Below are 21,169 nucleotides of genomic sequence, written 5' to 3'. Positions count from 1 at the left end.
GCAATCTCATACCATGAAGGAGTGTCTTTTTATTTTAGTTTTATTTAGATGACACTCCTCCCCACCTTTGCCTTCTCAAGCCATGGCTAACCGAATCCTCGGGTGCCGTCCAACAATCACATACCATGGAGGAGTGTCTATTTGTAAAATTACAAAAGTTTATTAACTTGGGACTGGGAACCCCATTGCCAGCTCTTTTTGCAAAGTTATTGGATAAGTGGATGAAGCCACTAGTCCATTGGTGAAAGTTGCCCAACAAGATTGAAAGATAAAACACCACATACTTCCTCATGAGCTATAAAACATTGACACAAATAAGGGACGATAAATTTTGAATTGTTTAAAGGTAGCACATGAAGTATTTACTTGGAGTGGCGCAAAATACCACATAGTAGGTAGTTATGGTGGACACACATGGCATTGGTTTTGGGTTAAAGGTTTGGATGCACGAGAAGCATTCCCTCTCAGTACAGGTCTTTGGCTAGCAAGGTTAATTAGCAAGCATGAGAGTTGAGGGAAGCAAACAAATATACATGTGATAGAAACAATCATGCATCTTCCTTGTAAGCACAAACAATTTTAACTTCAGAATACTAAGCTCATAGCTAACAAGAAAGAAAGATAATGAAACAACATATCTACATGTATTTGTTCTCTACTTAAATTCAAAGTGTTGTTGCTATTGACCAATGCTAAGTTTGCCAAAACCAAATAGATTTACTCAATGCTCCCAAAGTGATACCAATACTAACAACAAGATCAATCACATAATAGAGATTGCAAACTAAAATAAGATGTGCAATATGTAAATGATAAAACTTCCCATTAATATTCCATAACGATAACTCACACCAAGGGATACATAGATAACCAACTAAAGAGAGATACTTCCATACCGCAACACATCTTATATGATAACTTCCCTACTCATGATATGACACTACTTGATAATAAAAAGGTAAAAGATAGTGATGATGTGATACCGCGGCACTCCCCCAAGCTTGGAACAAACCAAGGGGATGCCAATACCGATGATGAATTACTCCTTCGGTGATGATGGTGATGGTCCATTCCTGCGATCCTTAAGGATCTCCTTCAGCTTCAGCTTTTCAGTTTGGCAATTCTGCACTAAGACTCGAAGAGATTCATTGTTATCTGAAAGTGGCGGTGGCGGCCTTGTGATAGGAATCGAGTAATACTCCAGCATTCTGCGAAGTCGGTTGTTCTCCTCAAGAAGTATCTCCACTTCCCTTCTCAGCGCACGGTATTGATCACAAAACTCATCGGTAACCCGTAGTGCTTTTTCCACGCAAGGGAAAGAGTCGAGGCTAAGAGCAGGCGGTAGAGGTCCCTGCAAGTTATGAGAAAAAGAACGTCCAGTGCTAACCGATCCCACCAATATTGGCTTACTCCCCACAGTTTGCCGCTTTCTTTTCATTGATGACGTCTCCTTCACTTCCTCCTTGAATTCTTCTTTCAGCTCGAAATCTTGAATATCTTCCTCCATAGGCTCCTTGTCTTTCTTGTTAAAGACCATGATGCTTCTAGATCAAAAACAAATCCTGGCAGAAAACAGCTCGAAACAAAACACGACGAGAAAATGATATACGGACCTCCAGGGGTCCGGGGGATTATATAGCAAAAAATTTCACGAAAAACGGAAAGTACCAGGTCGAACCAGAGTCGGAGAGGGGTGACGAGGCGGCCTCCTCACAGGGCGGCGCGGCCAGGCTGGGGCCCGCACCGGCCTGTGGGGGCACGCCCTCGTGCGTCTCCTCCACTCCGTTTCGATCTCGTAATTTTTCATATTTTCCAAAAGTTGCAAAAACATTGTTCGGAAAGTTAAACGCGGACGTTTTCTTACCAGAACTGTTACCTATTCAAAGTCGGATTCTGCAGGACTGTCAACTTGGCCTTTGATGAAGGCTTCCGGAGTTACCACTTGAATAATATCAACATCTTCATTGTAAGAATCACCCGAGATATAATGCTTGAGTCTTTGTCCATTCACCACTTGTGTGGCATTACCTTGCAGAGAGCTAATTTTAATTGCTCCTGATCGATAAACCTCATTAATGACATATGGTACTTCCCATTTTGAGAGTAATTTCCCTGCGAAAAATCTGAGATGAGACCGATACAATAGGACTTTATCTCCAACATTAAATTCTCTTTTGATAATTCTTCTATCATGCCATTTCTTAACTTTCTCTTTAAAGAGTTTAGCATTTTCATATGCTTCACTTCTCCATTCATCTAGAGAACTCAATTGTAGCAATCTCTTCTTACCAGCAAATTTGAAATCTTTATTAAGTTCCCTTACAGCCCAATAAGCTTTGTGCTCTAGTTCTAAAGGTAAATGACAAGCTTTCCCATAAACCATTTTATAAGGCGACATACCCATGGGATTTTTATAAGCAGTTCTATAAGCCCATAATGCGTCCTTCAATTTAATAGCCCAGTTCTTTCTAGATTTATTAACAGTCTTTCCCAAAATAGATTTAATCTCTCTATTTGATAATTCTACTTGCCCGCTAGTTTGAGGATGATAAGCGGAAGCAATTCTATGATTAATACCATACTTAGCAAGAGTTTTTCTAAAACCTCCATGAATAAAATGAGAACCTCCATCAGTCATAATATATCTAGGTACTCCAAATCTAGGAAAAATAATATCTAAAAGCATTTTTAAAGAAGTCTCACCATCAGCACTTTTTGTGGGTATAGCTTCTACCCATTTAGTAACATAATCAACAGCGACAAGTATATGAGTGTTACCTTCTGAAGAAGGGAAAGGACCCATGAAGTCAAATCCCCAACAATCGAATGGTTCAATAACAAGAGTATAGTTCATAGGCATTTCATTGCGTCTGGAGATATTACCAACCCTTTGACATTCATCACAAGATAAAATAAACTTTCTTGCATCTTTGAAGAGAGTTGGCCAATAAAAACCTAAGTGTAGAACCTTTTGCGCAGTTCTATCTCCGGCGTGTTGTCCTCCATAAGCACTACCATGACATTTACTCAATATCTCCTGTTGTTCATATTCAGGAACACATCTTCGCAGAATACCATCCACTCCTTCTTTATATAAGTGTGGGTCATCCCAAAAATAATGCCTCAAGTCATAAAAGAATTTCCTCCTTTGCTGAGTTGAAAAGGTTGGAGGCAAGTACTTGGATACAATAAAGTTAGCATAATCAGCGTACCAAGGACTATCTCGCGAGCTCACCTTTATTACAGCCAATTGTTCATTTGGAAAACTATCATTAACAGGAACAGGATCATAAGCAATATTTTCCAATCTAGACAAATTATCAGCAATAGGATTATCAGCACCTTTCCTATCTATAATATGCAGATCAAATTCTTGCAAAAGAAGTACCCATGTAATAAGCCTTGGCTTAGCATCTTTCTTTGTCACAAGGTATCTAATTGCAGCATGATCAGTATGAATTGTAACTTTCAAATCAACAATATAGGATCTAAACTTATCACAAGCAAAGACTACAACTAATAATTCTTTTTCAGTTGTAGCATAATTTCTTTGAGCAGCATCAAGAGTTTTGCTAGCATAATGAAAAACATTCAATTTCTTATCTACTCGCTGTCCAAGAACAGCGCCTACAGCAAAATCACTAGCATCACACATAATCTCAAAAGGCAAATTCCAATCAGGAGGTTCAACTACAGGAGCAGTTGTTAAGGCTTTCTTTAGAGTTTCAAAAGCTTCCTTACAATCATCATCAAAAACAAAAGGTACATCTTTTTGAAGAAGATTAGTAAGAGGCTTTGAAATCTTAGAGAAATCTTTAATAAATCTCCTATAAAACCCAGCATGACCAAGAACACTACGAATACCTTTAACATCCCTAGGATAGGGCATCTTCTCAATTGCTTCAACTTTAGCTCTATCAACTTCAATACCTCTCTCAGAAATTTTATGTCCCAATACAATTCCTTCATTAACCATAAAGTGGCATTTCTCCCAATTAAGAACAAGATTAGTTTCTTCACATCTCTGCAATACTTTATCAAGGTTTCGCAAGCAATTATCAAAAGAATTCCCATAGACAGAAAATCATCCATGAATACCTCTACAATACTCTCACAAAAGCCATGAAAAATAGCAGACATGCATCTTTGAAAAGTTGCAGGAGCATTACATAGACCAAAAGGCATACGCCTATAAGCATAAGTTCCATAAGGACAAGTGAAAGTGGTTTTCTCTTGATCTTTAGCTTTAACAGCAATTTGTGAAAACCCAGAATAACCATCAAGAAAGCAAAAATGAGTATTTTTAGACAACCTTTCTAACATTTGATCAATAAATGGTAAAGGGTAATGATCTTTCTTAGTAACCTTATTAACTTTTCGATAATCAATGCACATTCTATACCCTACAACTACTCTTTGAGGGATGAGCTCATCATTATCATTAGGCACAACCGTCATTCCTCCTTTCTTAGGAACACAATGCACATGACTAACCCATCTACTATCAGCAATAGGATATATAATACCAGCTTCAAGAAGTTTTAATACCTCATTCCTTACCACATCCTTCATCTTCGGAATTAGACGACGTTGATGTTCAACAACAGGCTTTGTATCATCTTCCATATTGATAGCATGTTGGCAAATAGAGGGAGAAATCCCCTTCAAATCATCAAGAGTATAGCCAATAGCTCCTCGGTGTTTCTTCAATATTTCTAGTAACCTTTCTTCCTCAATATCTGAAAGCTTAGAACTAATAATAACAGGATATATTTTCTTATCATCAATATGAGCATACTTAAGATTATCAGGCAATGGTTTTAAATCAAAAACAGGATCTTCCTTTGGTGGTGGTGTTGTACCTAGATCTTCAACCGGCAAGTCATGTTTAAGAATAGGTTGACGAAGGAAAATTTCATCAAGCTCATTCCTTTCTTCCCTAAAGACTTCACTCTCACTATTCTCCAAATGTTGCTGCAAAGGATTATTAGGAGCAAGAGCAATAGACGCACACTGTTCAACTCTAAAATCATTATTAGGCAAATCAGCTTTATAAGGAGTTTTGGCAAATTTAGAGAAATTAAACTCATAAGATTCACCAGCAAATTTAGTAACAATCTTTTCCTTCTTGCAATCTATAACAGCTCCACAAGTATTTAGGAATGGTCTACCAGAAATAATAGGACAATACTTACTAGCAGCAGAACCAAGTACCAGAAAGTCAGCAGGATATTTAATCTTACCACACAGAACTTCCACATCTCGAACAATACCAATAGGAGAGATAGTTTCTCTATTAGCTAGCCGAATAACCACATCAATATCTTCAAGTTCACAAGAACCAATTTCATGCATGATCTCCGTATAAAGCTCATAAGGAATGGCGCTAATACTTGCACCAATGTCACATAAACCATAATAACAATGATCACCAATTCTAACAGAGAGCATAGGAACACTAGCTTTCCTAGACTTATTAGGATGCGAAACAATATTAGAAGCATCTTCACAGAAAATAATATGACCATCTTCTACATTTTCAGTCACAAGATCTTTAACTATTGCAACAGCAGGTTCAACCTTAATTTGTTCTTCAGGTTCTATAGGTTTCTTTGCACTTTTATTAACCGCACTAGATATAACAGAGTACTTCATTTTAGCAGGGAAAGGAGTTTTTTCAATATAAGCTTCAGGAAGAATATGATCAACAGTTTCAATTATAGCACATTTATTTATAGATGGATCAATTTTATCTTTATATGGTTCATGATACTTATCAAAATTCTTCCTAGGCAATTCAAAGTGAGACGCAAAAGCTTTATAAAGATTTGCAACAACTTGAGAATCAAGACCATAAGTAGCACTCATATTACGAAATTTATCAGTATCCATAAAAACTTCAATGCATTTATAATCAAAGTTTATACCTGACTTTCTATCTTTGTCGTTCTCCCATCCTTCAGTATTCTCCTGGATCCGATCAAGAAGGTCCCTTTTAAACTCTTCTTTATTGCGTGTAAATGATCCAGAACAAGAAGTATCCAGCAAAGTCTTATCTTGAAAAGACAATCTTGCATAGAAATTATCAATAATAATATTACCAGGAAGCTCATGAATGGGGCATTTGAGCATTAAAGACTTCAATCTCCCCCATGCTTGGGCAATACTCTCTCCATCATGAGGCTAGAAATTATATATGCGGTTCCGATCTCTGTGAATTTCACTTGGAGGATAGAATTTAGAATAAAATAAGGGCACAATGTCCTCCCAATTAAGAGAACCCTATTCTTCAGCAATTTATATCAGTGCGCTGCTTTACCAGACAGCGATATAGAGAATAGTTTCTTCCTAACTTCATCCATAGCAATACCTGCACATTTGAATAACCTGCATAATTCATGTAAAAACAGTAAATGATCACCAGGATGGACAATTCCATCCCCTTCATAGCGGTTATCCACAACATGTTCAATAATTTTCATAGGTATTTTGTATGGAACCTCGTTCTCACCTGGCGCCTCATCCACTACCTTTGCAGTAGTAGTAGATTTCCCAAAGAGGAATTCAAGAGAAGACCTCTCCATAATGAATTATAGCAGCAGGCAGAATTAAAATCAGCACAAACAGTAAATGTTTTCCTTACCAATAGCGCTTCACTCCCCGGCAACGGCGCCAGAAAATAGTCTTGATGACCCACAAGTATAGGGGGTGTATCGTAGTACCTTCGATAAATAAGAGTGTCGAACCCAACGAGGAGCAGAAGGTGTTGACAAGCAGTTTCGATGAAGGATTCACTGTAAATGCTCACAGACAAGTATTCAGGGGGTTTTGATATAGCAGATGAATAAAGTACGAGTAAGTAAAATGCGAGAGAAATAATTGCAGCGAGTGGCCCAATCCTTTTTAGCACAAAGGACAAGCCAGTTTGTTTACTTATAATGACCAAACGTTCTTGAGGACACACGGGAATTTAGTCTAGTGCTTTCGCTTCATATAGCTGATTAATCTTCATTGTTTTGATAAGTGTTGTGTGGGTGAACCTATGCTAATGTACCGCCCTTCCTAGGACTAATACATACTTGTGATTATACCCCTTGCAAGCATCCGCAACTACAAGAAAGTAATTAAGATAAATCTAACCACAGCCTTAAACTCTGAGATCCTGCTATCCCTCCTGCACCGATATACCAACGGGGGTTTAGGTTTCTGTCACTCCGGCAACCCCGCAATTGGCAAACGAATACAAGATGCATTCCTCTAGGCCCATAAATGGTGAAGTGTCATGTAGTCGACGTTCACACGACACCACTAGAAGAATAACACCACAACTTAAATATCACAACATTGAATACTAACCAACATAATTCACTACTAACATTTAGACTTCACCCATGTCCTCAAGAACTAAACGAACTACTCACGAGACATCATATTGAACACGATCAGAGGTGATATGATGATGAATAACAATCTGAACATAAACCTTGGTTCAATAGTTTCACTCAATAGCATCAATAACAAGTAGGAATCAACACCGGGAGAGTTTCCCCTATCAAACAATCAAGATCAAACCCAAATTGTCACAGCGGTGACGAGGTGCAGCGGTGGAGATGGCGGTGATGATGATGATGATGATGGTGATGATGATGGTGATGATGTCCAGCTCGATGACGGTGACGATGGCGTCGATTTCCCCCTCCGGGAGGGAATTTCCCCGGCAGATTTCAGCCTGCCGGAGAGCTCTTTTCTCTCTGGTGTTCTCTGCCCCGCAGAGGCGGCTGTGACTCTTCGCGACTATCCTCTGGGGCTTAGGTTTTCAGGACGAAGACGTACGCAAAGAAAAGGAGGCGAGAGGGGGCTGTGGGCCCCCTCCTCACAGGGCGGCGCGACCAGACCTTGGGCCGTGCCGGCCTATGAGGTGGGCCCACCTCGGGTCCCCTCGGCTCCCCCTTCTGGCTCCCTTCGACTTCTCGAAAAATAGGATTTTTCATATAATTTCCGTCAACTGTTGATGTTCCGAAATATTGCATTCTGACGGTGCTTTTTCCAGCAGAATCCTGGCTCCGGTGCGCGATCCCCAAATAATCATGAAACATGCAAAATAGATGAAATAACATAAGTATCGTCTCCAAATATGAAATATATCAATGAATAACAGCAAATTATGATATAAAATAGTGATGCAAAATGGACGTATCACTGGGCCGCTGCCATGCGCGATGAGTTTTCCGCTCTTTTTCAGAATGACACTTGGCGCCTTGTTCCTCGTCCTGTCGGTGCTAACGTCGTTTCCGGCAAATGGGTGTTTCGCCAAAAGTTCCTTGCTGATGGCACTCTCTCTCGATATAAAGCTCACTGGGTCTGTCGTTGTTTCTCTCAGTAGCATGGCATCGACTATGATGAAACCTTTTCTCCTGTAGTCAAACCTAGCACCATTCGCACTGTTTCTAGCATAGCCACATCCTCTACCTAGCCTATTCACCAACTCGATGTTAAAAATGCTTTTCTCCATGGTTCTCTTCACGAAACAGTCTATTGTCAGCAACCTCTTTGTTTTGAAAACCCTGCTGCATCTTATCATGTCTGTCTTCTTCAGAAATCTCTGTACGGTCTCAAACAGGCCCCTAGGGCTTGGTTTTAGCGTTTCTCCACATACATACAAACCATATGTTTCACACCATCTCGCACTGATACTTCTCTCTTTGTTTATCACACCTCTACTCACACTGCCTATCTTCTTCTTTATGTTGATGACATCATTCTTACTGCTTCCACTCAGCCTTTTCCCGACCACATCATCACTCTGCTTAATTCTGAATTCTCTATGACTTATCTAGGTGTGCTTCATCATTTCCTCGGTATCTCTGTTACCCGTGACTCTCATGGTTTTTTTCTCTCTCAGCGCCAGTACATTTTAGATCTTCTCACACGTGCTGATATGCTTGACTGTCAACCCTCTCGCACACCTGTAGACACTAGTGCCAAACTCTCTTCTGATGGCGACCCTTTCCCTGATCCTTCACTCTATCGAAGCATTGCGGGTGCACTCCAATACCTTACCCTCACACGTCCAGAAATTTCTTATTCTGTCCAACAAGCCTGTCTTTATATGCATGATCCCCGTCTTCCCCATTATAACCACATCAAACGTACTCTTAGATATCTCAAAGGCACTTTAGATCATGGCCTACACATAAACACTTCTTCCCCTACTAGCTTGACAGCTTATTCTGATGCAGACTGGGCTGGTTCCCCTGATACTCGGCGATCCACGTCCGGATACTGTGTTTTTTGGGTAAAAATTTGCTTTCATGGTCTTCTAAACGATAGGTTACGGTCTCCTGCTCATCTGCAGAAGCCGAGTATCGAGCTGTTGCACATGCGGTTGCGGAGACAGTTTGGCTTCGGCAACTTTTGGCTGAGCTACATCGCCTCCTCCAGTAGGCGACCATTGTATACTGTGATAATATTTCTGCGGTTTACATGTCCAGCAATCCAGTCCAGCATCGGAGGATAAAGCATATTGAGATCGGCATTCACTTCGTTCGGAAGAAAGTGTCATTGGGGCAAGTTCGAGTTCTTCATGTCCCGACTACAGCACAGTTTGCGGACATCTTCACCAAAGGCCTACCGACTCAGTCCTTTCAAGATATTTGTTTCAGTCTCAACGTGAATGAGCCCCACGGTTGACACTGCGGGGGGATGTTAGAGTATATCACGTCTAGACTATAATTAGTAGTTTAAGATTGTACTCCAATTCTATCTCTGCTAGGATTCTTGCCCTCCAAGTCTCTAGTACTATGTAAACAGTCCAAAAGACTCAATGTAATCACTGAATATCAATACAATTATATCAATCTAGTGAATGGATGAAGTAGCAAATTCTGTAGTAATAATATAACAAGAGCATACGAATGTCACGACCTTTGGATTTCACATAGGATTAATTGTCCATACTGCAAAGAAAGGTGAATATACAAGGCATCCTACTCCCAGCACGAGGTGCATATGCAAAGCGGAGATTCGGGCTAGTTTAAGCAACAAGCTGAACCGGCTGCAATTAATTATAGAGAAACTAAAGAGTGAGAGTTGCATGCATGCATGCCAATTAAGTAGGACACCAGTTATTGTTCACCCCTAATTACGAGGAGGCGACTGTGTGTTTTCACGGGCAGGGCAACCCTTGCCTCCTGGTTATCAATCTGTGGCGCCAAACAAAGCGAGAAGAAAGAACTTCCCGCCCTAGCTGCGTGCCTCTGAAATTTCAAACCTCTTCCCCCAATCTCCCTCTCTATATATAGGAGGTCATTATCATTGTCCGCGTGCGGGGAGCGTGTGTGACTTAGACTTTTACTTGTCGAGGAGAGGAGAGGAGAGAAGAGTGCACTTCGAGATGTTTGGCTGCTTCGAGGAATAGAGCTCCGATGGACGGAGATGGGCCGGCAAGACGAGGTACTCTTGTTCAATCTCTTCCTTAGTTTATGGCGGACGCGGTTTGTCTTGTTCTTGCCATTCCATCAGAAGTTGTATCAGCGTAAGTAATCTTAGAGAGAAGTCGCGTTTCTGGTTATTTATTGATTGACTGAGTAAACCTCGTGTAACTACTTTGGGAGTACGTACTAGATTGGGAGACGCGGTGCTTACCTCCAGATCTTCAAACCTCTCTTCCCTCAACCTACCATGGAAGGGCTAGGAAATTCACTTGTGCACTTCAACAGGTTGATGCTTTGATCTGGTCTTGCAACAAGGTCCTCTTCTTCTACCGATTCATCATTAGCTACAACTTTGTTTAAGTAGGCCGGTAGTTAGTTATTGGGAGACGCGGTTCTAAGCAATGTTGTTATTTTGTTGTCTAAGTTGGTCCACTGAATAATACTCTGAAGACCGCATCCATACTTGACTACGATATGATGCTCTCCTATCAGAAACTACAAATGTAGCTCAGCCTACATGTAGACATTCTTTCTTTCTTTCTTTTTTTTGAAAAAATGACATTTTATAGGTTCAAGAAACTACTAAAAAAACATCTAGATGTTGATAGTGATGTAATTCATTAATATATAAAAGCTCAACTCAATGCACCTTACATTTTGGGCCACACAACAACGACAAAATTTGATTAAGTTTTTGTAGGTTTCAAAATTTGCACTATTCACTACATCAGATTTCCATATTTGTTATTTTTACTCTGCGTAAAATATAAGGCATTTGATAAGTTTTTGTAGGTTTCAAAGTCCGGCAGGCATGTGGTTCATTTTGGTGATGGGTTGCTAAGTCATGCTCTTGGCAATGGTGCCCGCAGTTGTCGTCGCTAGAGAGGTTTGCAATTTCCTTACCACGTTGGTTGCTGCCTATCCAGGATCCGCAGTTGATTGATGGGTGCACCCCTTTTATTTTGGCTTGTTTTTCTCAACGCGGCATTGGGGTGTCGTGTTTGGAGTGTTTCGTTCGTGTCGCTTTGTGGTCTCTTGTGTTGGCTAGAGTGGGTATGACCCTATTGTTTGAGCCTATGTTAGGCTTGGATGTATACCTGGCCAGCCCGGCCCGGCCCGAAATTCCCAGACTTGGGCCAGCCCGAGCATGCCTGTGGGCCGGGCCTGGGCCGAAGATTTAGGCCCGATGGTTGCGATGGGCCGAGCCTGGGCTTGAGAAATGCGCCAAATAAGGAAGAGGCCCGACCGAGGCCCGAAGCCTGATGGGTATTTATTGTGATGGGCCGGGCTTGGGCCGAAATTCTAGGCCCGACGGTCGGGCCGGGCCAGGCTTGGGCCTGGGTTTTTTTGCGTCGGGCTTTGTTAGGCCCAGCCTGGCCCGAACTATGCCTAGGTATACTTTGATGTGAGAGTGTGGATGTGCTGTTTGTGTGGGCTTAGCCCTGTTGTTGTAGGTTTTCGCTCAGTTTTCTTCATTCAGTTTTCTCCTAAAATTAGGCACTTTGTTCTTAATTAATTGTTGGGAATGATAATAATGCATTGATTGTACCACTTACATTTATTGTCTTCGTTCTTAATTAATTATTGGAAATGATAATAATGCATTGATTGATTGGGAGTGGCGTTTTGGCACCCAGGAGCATATGCTCCCGGTTTTTAAACTTCATTTTAAATGCACTTTTGAAATGTTGAAAAATTTGAACATAAAATTTAGTCGATACATCTCGAAATTCTACACGTTCACAAAGTGGTTACACAGAAAACCGACATTTTGAGTGTCATCTGTAAAAAAGACAAATTTTTCTATAAAAAAAGGTTGTGTAAGAGACGTTTTGTTTATCTTTTTCACACAAGTCACAAAAAATGTCGGTTTTTCGCAACACTTGATGTGCGCACGTAAAATGTTGATACATAAGCGAGAAATTTTTTGTTTGAATTTTTTGAACATTTTAAAATATTTTTCCGGTGGCAGGAGCATATGCTCCCATCACTGGTAGAAAAAACGGCTTTGGTCGCGGTTTGCAACAGCCATTAGTCGCGGTTGCGCACGACTAAAGGCCCCGCCACGTGGGCGGCTGGCATGCGCCGGGGCGAAGGACCTTTAGTCCCGGTTCGTAACACGACACGAACCGGGACTAAAGGCTATTTCGAGTTATTTTTTTAATTCATTTGGGTTTCTAATTATTTTTCACTCCCCCTTTTTTTCTATTTTTTTAGAATTTCTACTATTTCTGTTATTTGCATAGTTTAGTCACTAACTACACTTAATCTCTAGTCAAATTTCTTACCTGTGGTCGAACTTCCCGCTCGGTCACCCATCCTCCCACTACTCCAGCACTAGCACGCTTAACTTCTAAGTTCCTTTCCCATCCTCCTTCCAAGTGCTTCGCGCGCATGTTGTTGATACTAGTATCATATCAATCCTATTAACATGTTGGTCGATGTCACACTTCTTTATTGTTTGAATGTCAAATAATTATTTTAATAAACAAAAGTAATGATGTAATAATAATCTTGAATAAATAAATAAATATTAACTTTTAAATTTTATATTATAATTATTTTATTTTTTTTGCCAAACCTAAAACCTGAAAATTTGAAAATCTAAAAATTGGCTAACTTTATAGTAATCTTTATGCAAGATGCAATTATTAATTTAAAATTTTAAAAAAAATATAAAATCCATAATTTCTGGCAAAAACTAAAATCTTCCTGCTTTCATATTTTCATTTGGAATTTTGAGAATCTAAAAATTGGCTAACCGGGTAAACCCTAGTGAATTCGGATGTAACTTTTTCCCAGGATTTTTTTGATATATTATACGTTTTTTTCCGACGTCGTATGCAAAAGTTATTGCGGTTTTACCATTTTTTAAAAAAAAATTGCAAAAAAAAATGAAAATTCGAATTTTTTAATTTCTCCGAATAGTAGGTTGCATAACATCCAAGAATCTGAAAACAATTTTTTTTTTTGAATTTTCTATCATTTTCTATCATTTTCTTTTGTATTTTACAAAGCAAAAAAAGGCGATCCAGGGGGGGAGGGTGCAGGGTGCGTGGGGAGTGAAAAATGCGGAAAAACCTTTAGTCGCGGTTGGTGTCCCCAACCGCGACTAAAGGTTTTTCCGCCGGCCGCATCCTTCCATAGCCCTTTAGTCCCGGTTGGTGTTACCAACCGCGACTAAAGGGGTACCCTTTCGTCTCGGATGGAGCATTAGTCGCGGGTTGCCTCCCGAACCGCGACTAAAGCCCCCTTTAGTCGCGGTTCGAATATTTCCGCGACTAATGGGGCTGGACGGAAACCCTTTTTTCTACCAGTGCATGTGCCGAATTGAATTTCCGTGATTGCACCACTCATAATAGTAGTCTAGATGCGTGAACCGCTAAGAGAAGACACATCTACCTACCATTATACACGCCCTTAGCACACGTTTGCTATTTGCTGCAACAGTAAGTAGTTTATTATTTGCTGCAACAGTAAGTACTGTAATGTACTACTTTAGCTTTCTAAAAAAATCTTATATTTTGTTTCTCAAAAAAACTTATTTTTCGGAAGATATCCTTGAGCTGTACTGTTTAAACTTTGAACTTAGACTATTATATTTTTTTGCGGGGGAACTTAGACCATGTTAGAGAACAGGATGTTTAAGATGGAAGGAACTTAGGTGTATGCTAGAGATAAGCTACACAAAATGTTGTACTGTCCACGCGTGCAAGTGAGTGCTATTTGATCGTGCATCACACAACCATGCAAAATAACGAGGCAGTAAAGTGGGATATCAGCCAAAAGTGCCATAAATACTCTTTGCAAATTTCATCTACTGATAGCGGTGGCATCTTTTAGAGAACATAATAACGTGATCTTCTTCCATTTGCGCAGAAATGCTGAATGAAGTCAAAGATGAAACTTTCACCAAAGGTGAATGGATTTGAGCTGACTTCAAACAAAGCTTGCGGACTCAGCACCCTGAATTACAGAAATAAAAGAATCATAAGCCACCAAATTTGATGTGTATCAAACCATTGATAGTGTTAACAAGCTGGAAGGAGAACGGTAAGAAAATAAACTGATTCATGACCAAAATAAATAAGCTCATGTATAAAATAATTCGAGACAGGCATGAGTAGTCACTCTTCCAATATAAGATTTTTAGAAAGAGCTTTCTGAGATACTAGACAAATTTGGATGAACTAACTTTTGTATCAAATGTTGAACTGAAAATTCATCTACATAATACATTCATAAACCCAACAAATTTCAAAACGTAAGGTACTTCCAGGAAACAACATACTTAACAACAGCTAACGTAATAATAAGGGCATACAAATTTATAGTCGTATGACAGTTCCGCACCAATATCCCTTCCAAGTTCCTTCGATCTTCAAAGTGATCAACGTTTAGGAAACATGTGGTCATGATTACTTCTAGCTTCGTTTTATAACAGAATTTACCTAAATGGTGATGTCTGCAATCACTTGGCACATTTAGCAGAAATGTTTGATTTCTTCGTCCTAGTTGTTAAGGACCACCAATAACAATATTTGACTCCTTTGCAAATTTAAGGTGCATGCATCCGAAATATTTTACAGCTATCTCTACAGAATTCTCATGTGAAGTTAAAGGAATGCGAGTACAGTTATTGTATAAACGTAGCCAGAGCTAAGATTCCTGTTACAACCATACATACGCTGAGTTGTAACACATTTAACCTTCGAATCAGCTATGTATAAAAAATTTCAGCAGCGGTATGAAAGTGGGGGCGACAACACAGGTGAAGTGCAGAGTCCTACCTTTCAGGGTGAAAACCCAAGGTCTGGCCTTAATTGGTTGTGTCTGGCAATGACCTTGGTGGAGGCATTGTTTTGAGAGCGGGGACTATCTTCAGGGTGAAAACCTAAGATCTCGGGCGACGATGGTGTTTGAGCACTGTTCCCTTCTTGGAGGCGTCGTTTTTGGAGAGTCTGTAATTCAGGTGTTGTCTTGGCGGTGGATGTATTGCGTTGTTAGGCCCGAGATACTGTAGCGGGACTTTTGTTTCTTAGTTTTCTTTTGTTGTTTTTGGCTGTGTGCATCCGTAGTGCCATTAGGGCGGTGCGTTGTTGCAGAGGCTGGGAGTAATTGGTATCTTCTTGATATTAATATATTCACTTTATCGAAAAAAATGTATAAAATTTTAAGTCCCATTAAGTGAACAACTAATCACCCCTGTTTCTGAAATAGCAGCAACCACGGAACCACCCCTGCATTTTGGAATTCTCGAGGTAGCCTATAACAACAAACCAACGACATACACTTTGAGGGGACGAAGGTGTCATTAAACTTCATGGTTATAATTGTGGAAGCTACGGATTGCGAAATATGACATACCAGCATGGGATCATGAATATGTGTACCGATGAGTAGACATAGAAAATATATACCAATATATTATATCTGAAACCTAGAGTAATAGAGAAAGATTTGTGTGACCAGGACTTCACAAACAGACATGTATTTTGGAATGCTTTCTTTACATTGCCTGCCACATTGAGCCCTACATTCAGTAACCTAGCTATCTTCTAAGATGAAATCCTAATAACTTAGCATATCCTAGAACAAACCGAAACACATGTGCTACTCCAAATCTAATGCACTGGTGTATGGTCGTATGCACGTGCAACAAACTACTCGACGCAAACTAATTGTTGTATCAAATGTTGAACTGAAAATTCATTGACAACATACATTAGTAAATAACATGACTGCTTGCGGCGTTTAATAACTTCAACCCATCAATTTTGTGAAAATGCAAGGTACTTTCAGGAAACAAACATACTTAACGATGGCTAATGTAACAATAAGGGCATATAAATTTGTAGTCGTACGACAGTTTGACACCAATAGTATCGCTTCCAGGTCTCTTTGATCTTCAAAATGACATAAGTTTAGGAAATATGCGGCCATGGTTATTTCTATCTTTGTTTTATTACAGAGTTTAGCTAAAACCTAATGGCTGCAATCACTTGACACAATAAGCAGATAACGTTTGATTTCTTCGTCCTAGTTGTTAAGGACCGCAGCAAATAACAATATATTCCTTGGAAAATGAAGGTTCATGCATCACAAATATTTTACAGCTATCTGCCTGGAATTCTCATGTGAAGTTACGAAATGCAAGCCCAGGTATTGTACAAAAGTAGCCAGAGCTAAGATTTCTGTTACAACCATTATACACATGAACACATTTTACCTTCAAATCATCTATGTGTAACAAATTTTAACTTCCATTTTAAGTGAACAGAAAGTCACCCCTGTTTTTGAAATAACGTAGTAGTAGTAGCAATCAGCCCTGCATTTTAGAATTCTCGAGGCAGCCTAAGTATATTGTGGAAGCGATGGTAGTAGCCTATAACAACAACTGGTCTGCCCCGGCCAACGACAGTCACTTTGAAGGGACCAAGGTGGCATCAAAATTGATGGTTGCATTGTAACTGTGGAAGCTAGAGACTATGGACCAAGTAGAGAAAATAGCAGCATATTACTATATCACAAACCTAGGGTAATGGAGAAGGAATGTGTGACCAGAACTTGTAAAACGGAGACATGTATTTTGGAATGGTTGCTTTACATTCCTTGCGATTTTGAGCCCTGCAATAATAATTCAGCACCCTAGCTATGTTGCAAGATGAAATCCTGACAAATACTTTTTACATATCCTAGTAGAACAAATGGAAACACATGTGTGCTACAGACGCTATAGTAGCCTGCTCCATTTAATCTAATGCGCTGATGTATGGTCGTATGAATTTGCAACAAACAACTCAAGGGAAATTTCTGAGAGAAAATTAAGTGCGCGACCAAGCAATGACTAAGTGGATGAACATCAAAGGCGTCATGGAAGAGCCGAAGAGGGAACAACAGAGCAATTGCGTTATGGAAAAGGGAACAAGAACAGACGAAGACAAGCGGAGCGAGGCTTTAATTACCAATGAATCAACGGCCGGGAAGTCGTTGCTCTGGAGCGAGGAACGCCGCAGGTGGCCAGGCGAGGAAGTAGGCGTAGATCGGGTGGCCATACTCCTTGACACCATCCGTCGGCAGGCGGCTCAGGTCGCCGGTGTTGAGATCGAATGAGTAGCGCCCGTATCCCAGCATCTGGATGAAGAGCCTCCCCGTGTGCCCCGCGTCGATGTCGCTGAGGTAGATGCTCTTCACCCTGCTGACCACGTCCCTGGGCAGGCCCGGCACCGCGTCATACACCTTGTGAAGATTCATCTCCTTCTCCAGATACCAGCCATTGTCGCTGCACCTGGTCTCGCCGCGCACCCAGAGCTGCATCACCTGCTCCTCGACGGTGGCCATGCACAGCCGCCCGTCATCCGGCGTCTCCCCGACGCGGTACTTGAAGAACTCGTCCCCCAGCGCGGACGGCGCCAGCAGGTAGGAGAAGCGCAGCGTGGCGGGGTCCAGCGCCAGCACGCGGCCGGAGCTGCAGATGTGCCAGTACATCTTCCCGGCGGCGTGCACGCAGCGGCTCTCGAACCACCACGGATGGAAATCGACCACGACGTCCTCGTCCCGCGGGAGCGCGCGCCAGCGGCACTCGCCGTTGTCGACGGACGCGACCCAGGCGCGCGGGTGCCCGCCGTCGATGGCGAAGCAGACGGCCTCGAAGCAGAGCTTGCTCGGGTGGGCGCGGGAGAGCAGCGCGGAGCCGACGTAGCACCTGGAGCCGCGCCAGCGGTGGTCGTCGGGCACCGTGTCGCGCGGCGGCGGCGGGAGAAGGGCGCGGCGCTGGGTGGCCGGGTCGAGGACGAGGAGGCGGGGTAGGATCATCCTGGGGAGCGATCCGGCCGGCTCGAGAAGCAGGAGGCCTTGGTAGCAGTCGTGGAGTTCGAAGCGGGAGGCCTCCGGTGCGAAGTCGAGGGAGAGCCGCGGGGAGGAGGCGTCGAGGCCGACGGGGGCGAAGACGGCGTCGTAGTGGACTGGCTTGGGTTTGATGGGCATCGGGGAAGAGATGTTGACGGGGTGGAAGAAGTGGCCGAGGAGCGGAGGGGCGCGGGGCAGGCAACGCGCGGCAACGCGGAGCCAGCGGTGGCAGGCTAGGGCGGCGCGGAGGAGGTCGGCGAGGGAGAGGCGGCGGAGGATGTCGCGGAGGTCGTCCCCATGGAGGACATCGATCGCCGCCCCCGACCGTGGCTCCTCCACCGGCGGTGGCGTCGGGACCGAGGTGGACCGGGTCATGCTCTTCCGCGCGATTCTGCGGTTGCTGGAGGGTTCCGGAGAGAGAAGAGGCCTTGGCTTGTAGTGCAAGGGAGGAGGAGCAGAAGGACGAAGGCTGCAGGAGCTTTTCGTTTCGGGCTCAGGCTTTGCCAAGGGAAAGCACCATGGGTGAATTCTATTTGAAATGATTTATGGCTAATTTCAGTCTTCTTTCTTGACCAAAAATCTTTCAGTGGCCGGTGATTGTAGCAGTATTCTGATTGCCCTTCCGATCAATGGTGTTTCTAAAAGTAAGAGGAGACACAGGAGTTAATTTGTCCAATTTCAATGGACGAAATTAAACAATGGGTCTGCCTAGGAAGCAGTCGACTGAGAATAACTAAAGTCTCAGTCGATCGATGGTATAGGTAGCTAGCTCCATCGCGCGTACAACTATGGACGTTTGTGTCCTTGTATTTGTGTTTCCTTCGGCCTGCGAAGAAAATAACAGGTTCCAGTTTCTAAGAGCATCCCAGCCGTTGGGGCTCCCCAGGCCGAAATCCGGCGTTAGTTATCGCCGGATGGATGTATTTTGTGGCCTGGGGAGGCACATTTTCCCAGCCGCGAGCCCATGATCGCGCACCCACCGCGTGCATAGCGACGGCGCAGTCACCGGGAAGGGCAATCGTCGGAGTGCCCTCGACGCATTGAACCGTCGCAAAGTGGTCTGGAGAGCCCAAACGACTCGTCGGGAACGGCCGAAGTGGCCTCGATGCGAGACCCGCCGTAATGGAGCACGAACTCCGCGGAAGAGCAACCGCCGCTCTCTTCGTCGAGAGACCTATATATACGGTTTACGACGGCCGACGCCATTCATCTGTTCTCTCCTCACCATCCTCCGTCAACCATGAGCGATCTCTCTTGGCCATCGGACACCGACAGCGAGGGGAAGCCGCCTGGATGGCGCCATTGGTGGGATAAAGCTGCATCGTCCAGCAGCGACGATTCCCCCCCGCCGGCCAGCGAGGACGACGAGGAGGACGAGGAGGAGGACGAAGGGGCCAAGGAGCAGGCCGAGGAAGAGGCCGAGGAAAAGGAGGAGGAGGAGGACGAGGAGGACGACGAAGAGGCTGAGGACACTGACGAGGAGGAGGACCCAACTTCCTCCGACGAGGAGGTGATAAGCCGGAAGCGTTGCCGCCCCGACGATGAGGCGGGGCCATCTAGGAAGAAGAAGTAGTTTAAGTTTGTTTTCAAGTTTTTATATGTAATTTTTATGTTCATTCGAATTATATTTGAAATATATATAATCTATCTATGTTGCACCACTTGAGAGTTCAAAGCTTTCGTTCGACGAGGGTATTGCCGTAGATCGGGAAGACGAGGGTATTGCCGTAGATCGGGAAGACGAGGGTATTGCCGTACAAACCCAGGCCATTGTCGCCGACAAGTTGGGGCCACGCGCGCTTTCGTTTCGTCCGGAGTCCCCGAGCGCTCCCCGGGGGGGGCGGGGATGGCGTGGGCTCGCCGGATGGATGGAGGGCCAAATCCGGACGAAAACGAGGAACCGGGGGCGCGACTGGGCCGAATTACGCCGTCCGGATGGAAAAAACGCTCGCCGGGGGCTTGTTCGGGGGACGAGTGGAGATGCTCTAAAGGCCCACTAGATACTTTATCCTTCACGCCATAGTAAACACATCGGAGACACCTGCATGCATATGCATGTAAAAGCTTTTTTTTGTTCGCTGAAGTATGCTGGTAGCTACTAGCTTAATTAACTTAGCACTTCATCTGTATTAAGACCCTTACGTTGGAAACATCACAGTGCAACTCAAAACCCGGATAGAGTTACACATTTTCTTAAGAAAAATGCAACTCGTATCAAAAATTAATTATAGTTGAAACTCATATAAAAAATCCGTTTAGAGTTACACATTTCTTGAGAAAAGTGCAACTCATATAAAAAACTGGTTAAAATTGCAACTCGTATAAAAAGTGGGATGGAGTTGAACTTTTTTTTTTTTTGAGAAAAGTGCAACTCATATAAAAACCGCTTAGAGTCAAACATTTTTTCGAGAAAAATGCAACTCGTATGAAAAAACGGTTATAGTTGCACATTTGTTTAGAAAAATGCAACTAATAACATAAATCCGACAGAGTTACACATTTCTTGGAAAAAAGTACAACTCATATAAAAGACTAGATAGAGTTACAAATTTCTTAAGAAAAGTGCAACTTGTAAGAAAAAACGTTTATAGTTGCATATTTCTTGAAAAAAATGCAATTAATAACATAAATCCTACAGAGTTACACATTTCTTGGAATAAAGTGCAACTTATACAAAAAACTTGATAGAGTTACACATTTCTTGATAAATTGCAACTCATATAAAAACCGCTTAGAGTCAAACATTTCTTGATAAATCGGATAGAGTTACACATTTATTGGAAAAAGTGCAACATATGAAAAAACCAAGCAGAGTTGCACATTTCTCGAGAAAATTACAACTCATATAAAATACTAGTTAGAGTTGTGCATTTCTTAAGAAAAATGCA

The 21,169-nt window shown here is 42.4% G+C and overlaps 1 protein-coding gene across 1 annotated transcript; it reads right to left on the bottom strand.

Moving 5' to 3' along the window:
- Positions 1 to 14,229: 14,229 nt before the first annotated feature.
- On the bottom strand, positions 14,230 to 18,767 carry LOC127304902 (uncharacterized). Its single transcript, XM_051335457.2, has 2 exons — positions 17,399 to 18,767; positions 14,230 to 14,399 (listed from the first exon to the last, which is right to left on the bottom strand). The coding sequence occupies exon 1, from the start codon at positions 18,654 to 18,656 to the stop codon at positions 17,406 to 17,408; it is 1,251 nt and encodes a 416-aa protein (XP_051191417.1). The 5' UTR covers positions 18,657 to 18,767; the 3' UTR covers positions 14,230 to 14,399; positions 17,399 to 17,405.
- Positions 18,768 to 21,169: the final 2,402 nt, after the last annotated feature.

The sequence above is a fragment of the Lolium perenne genome, chromosome 5, assembly GCF_019359855.2.
Source record: "Lolium perenne isolate Kyuss_39 chromosome 5, Kyuss_2.0, whole genome shotgun sequence".
Classification (NCBI taxonomy): Eukaryota; Viridiplantae; Streptophyta; class Magnoliopsida; order Poales; family Poaceae; genus Lolium; species Lolium perenne.
Note: the sequence above shows the minus strand (reverse complement) of the source record. Positions and strands in the feature narration are given on the sequence as shown.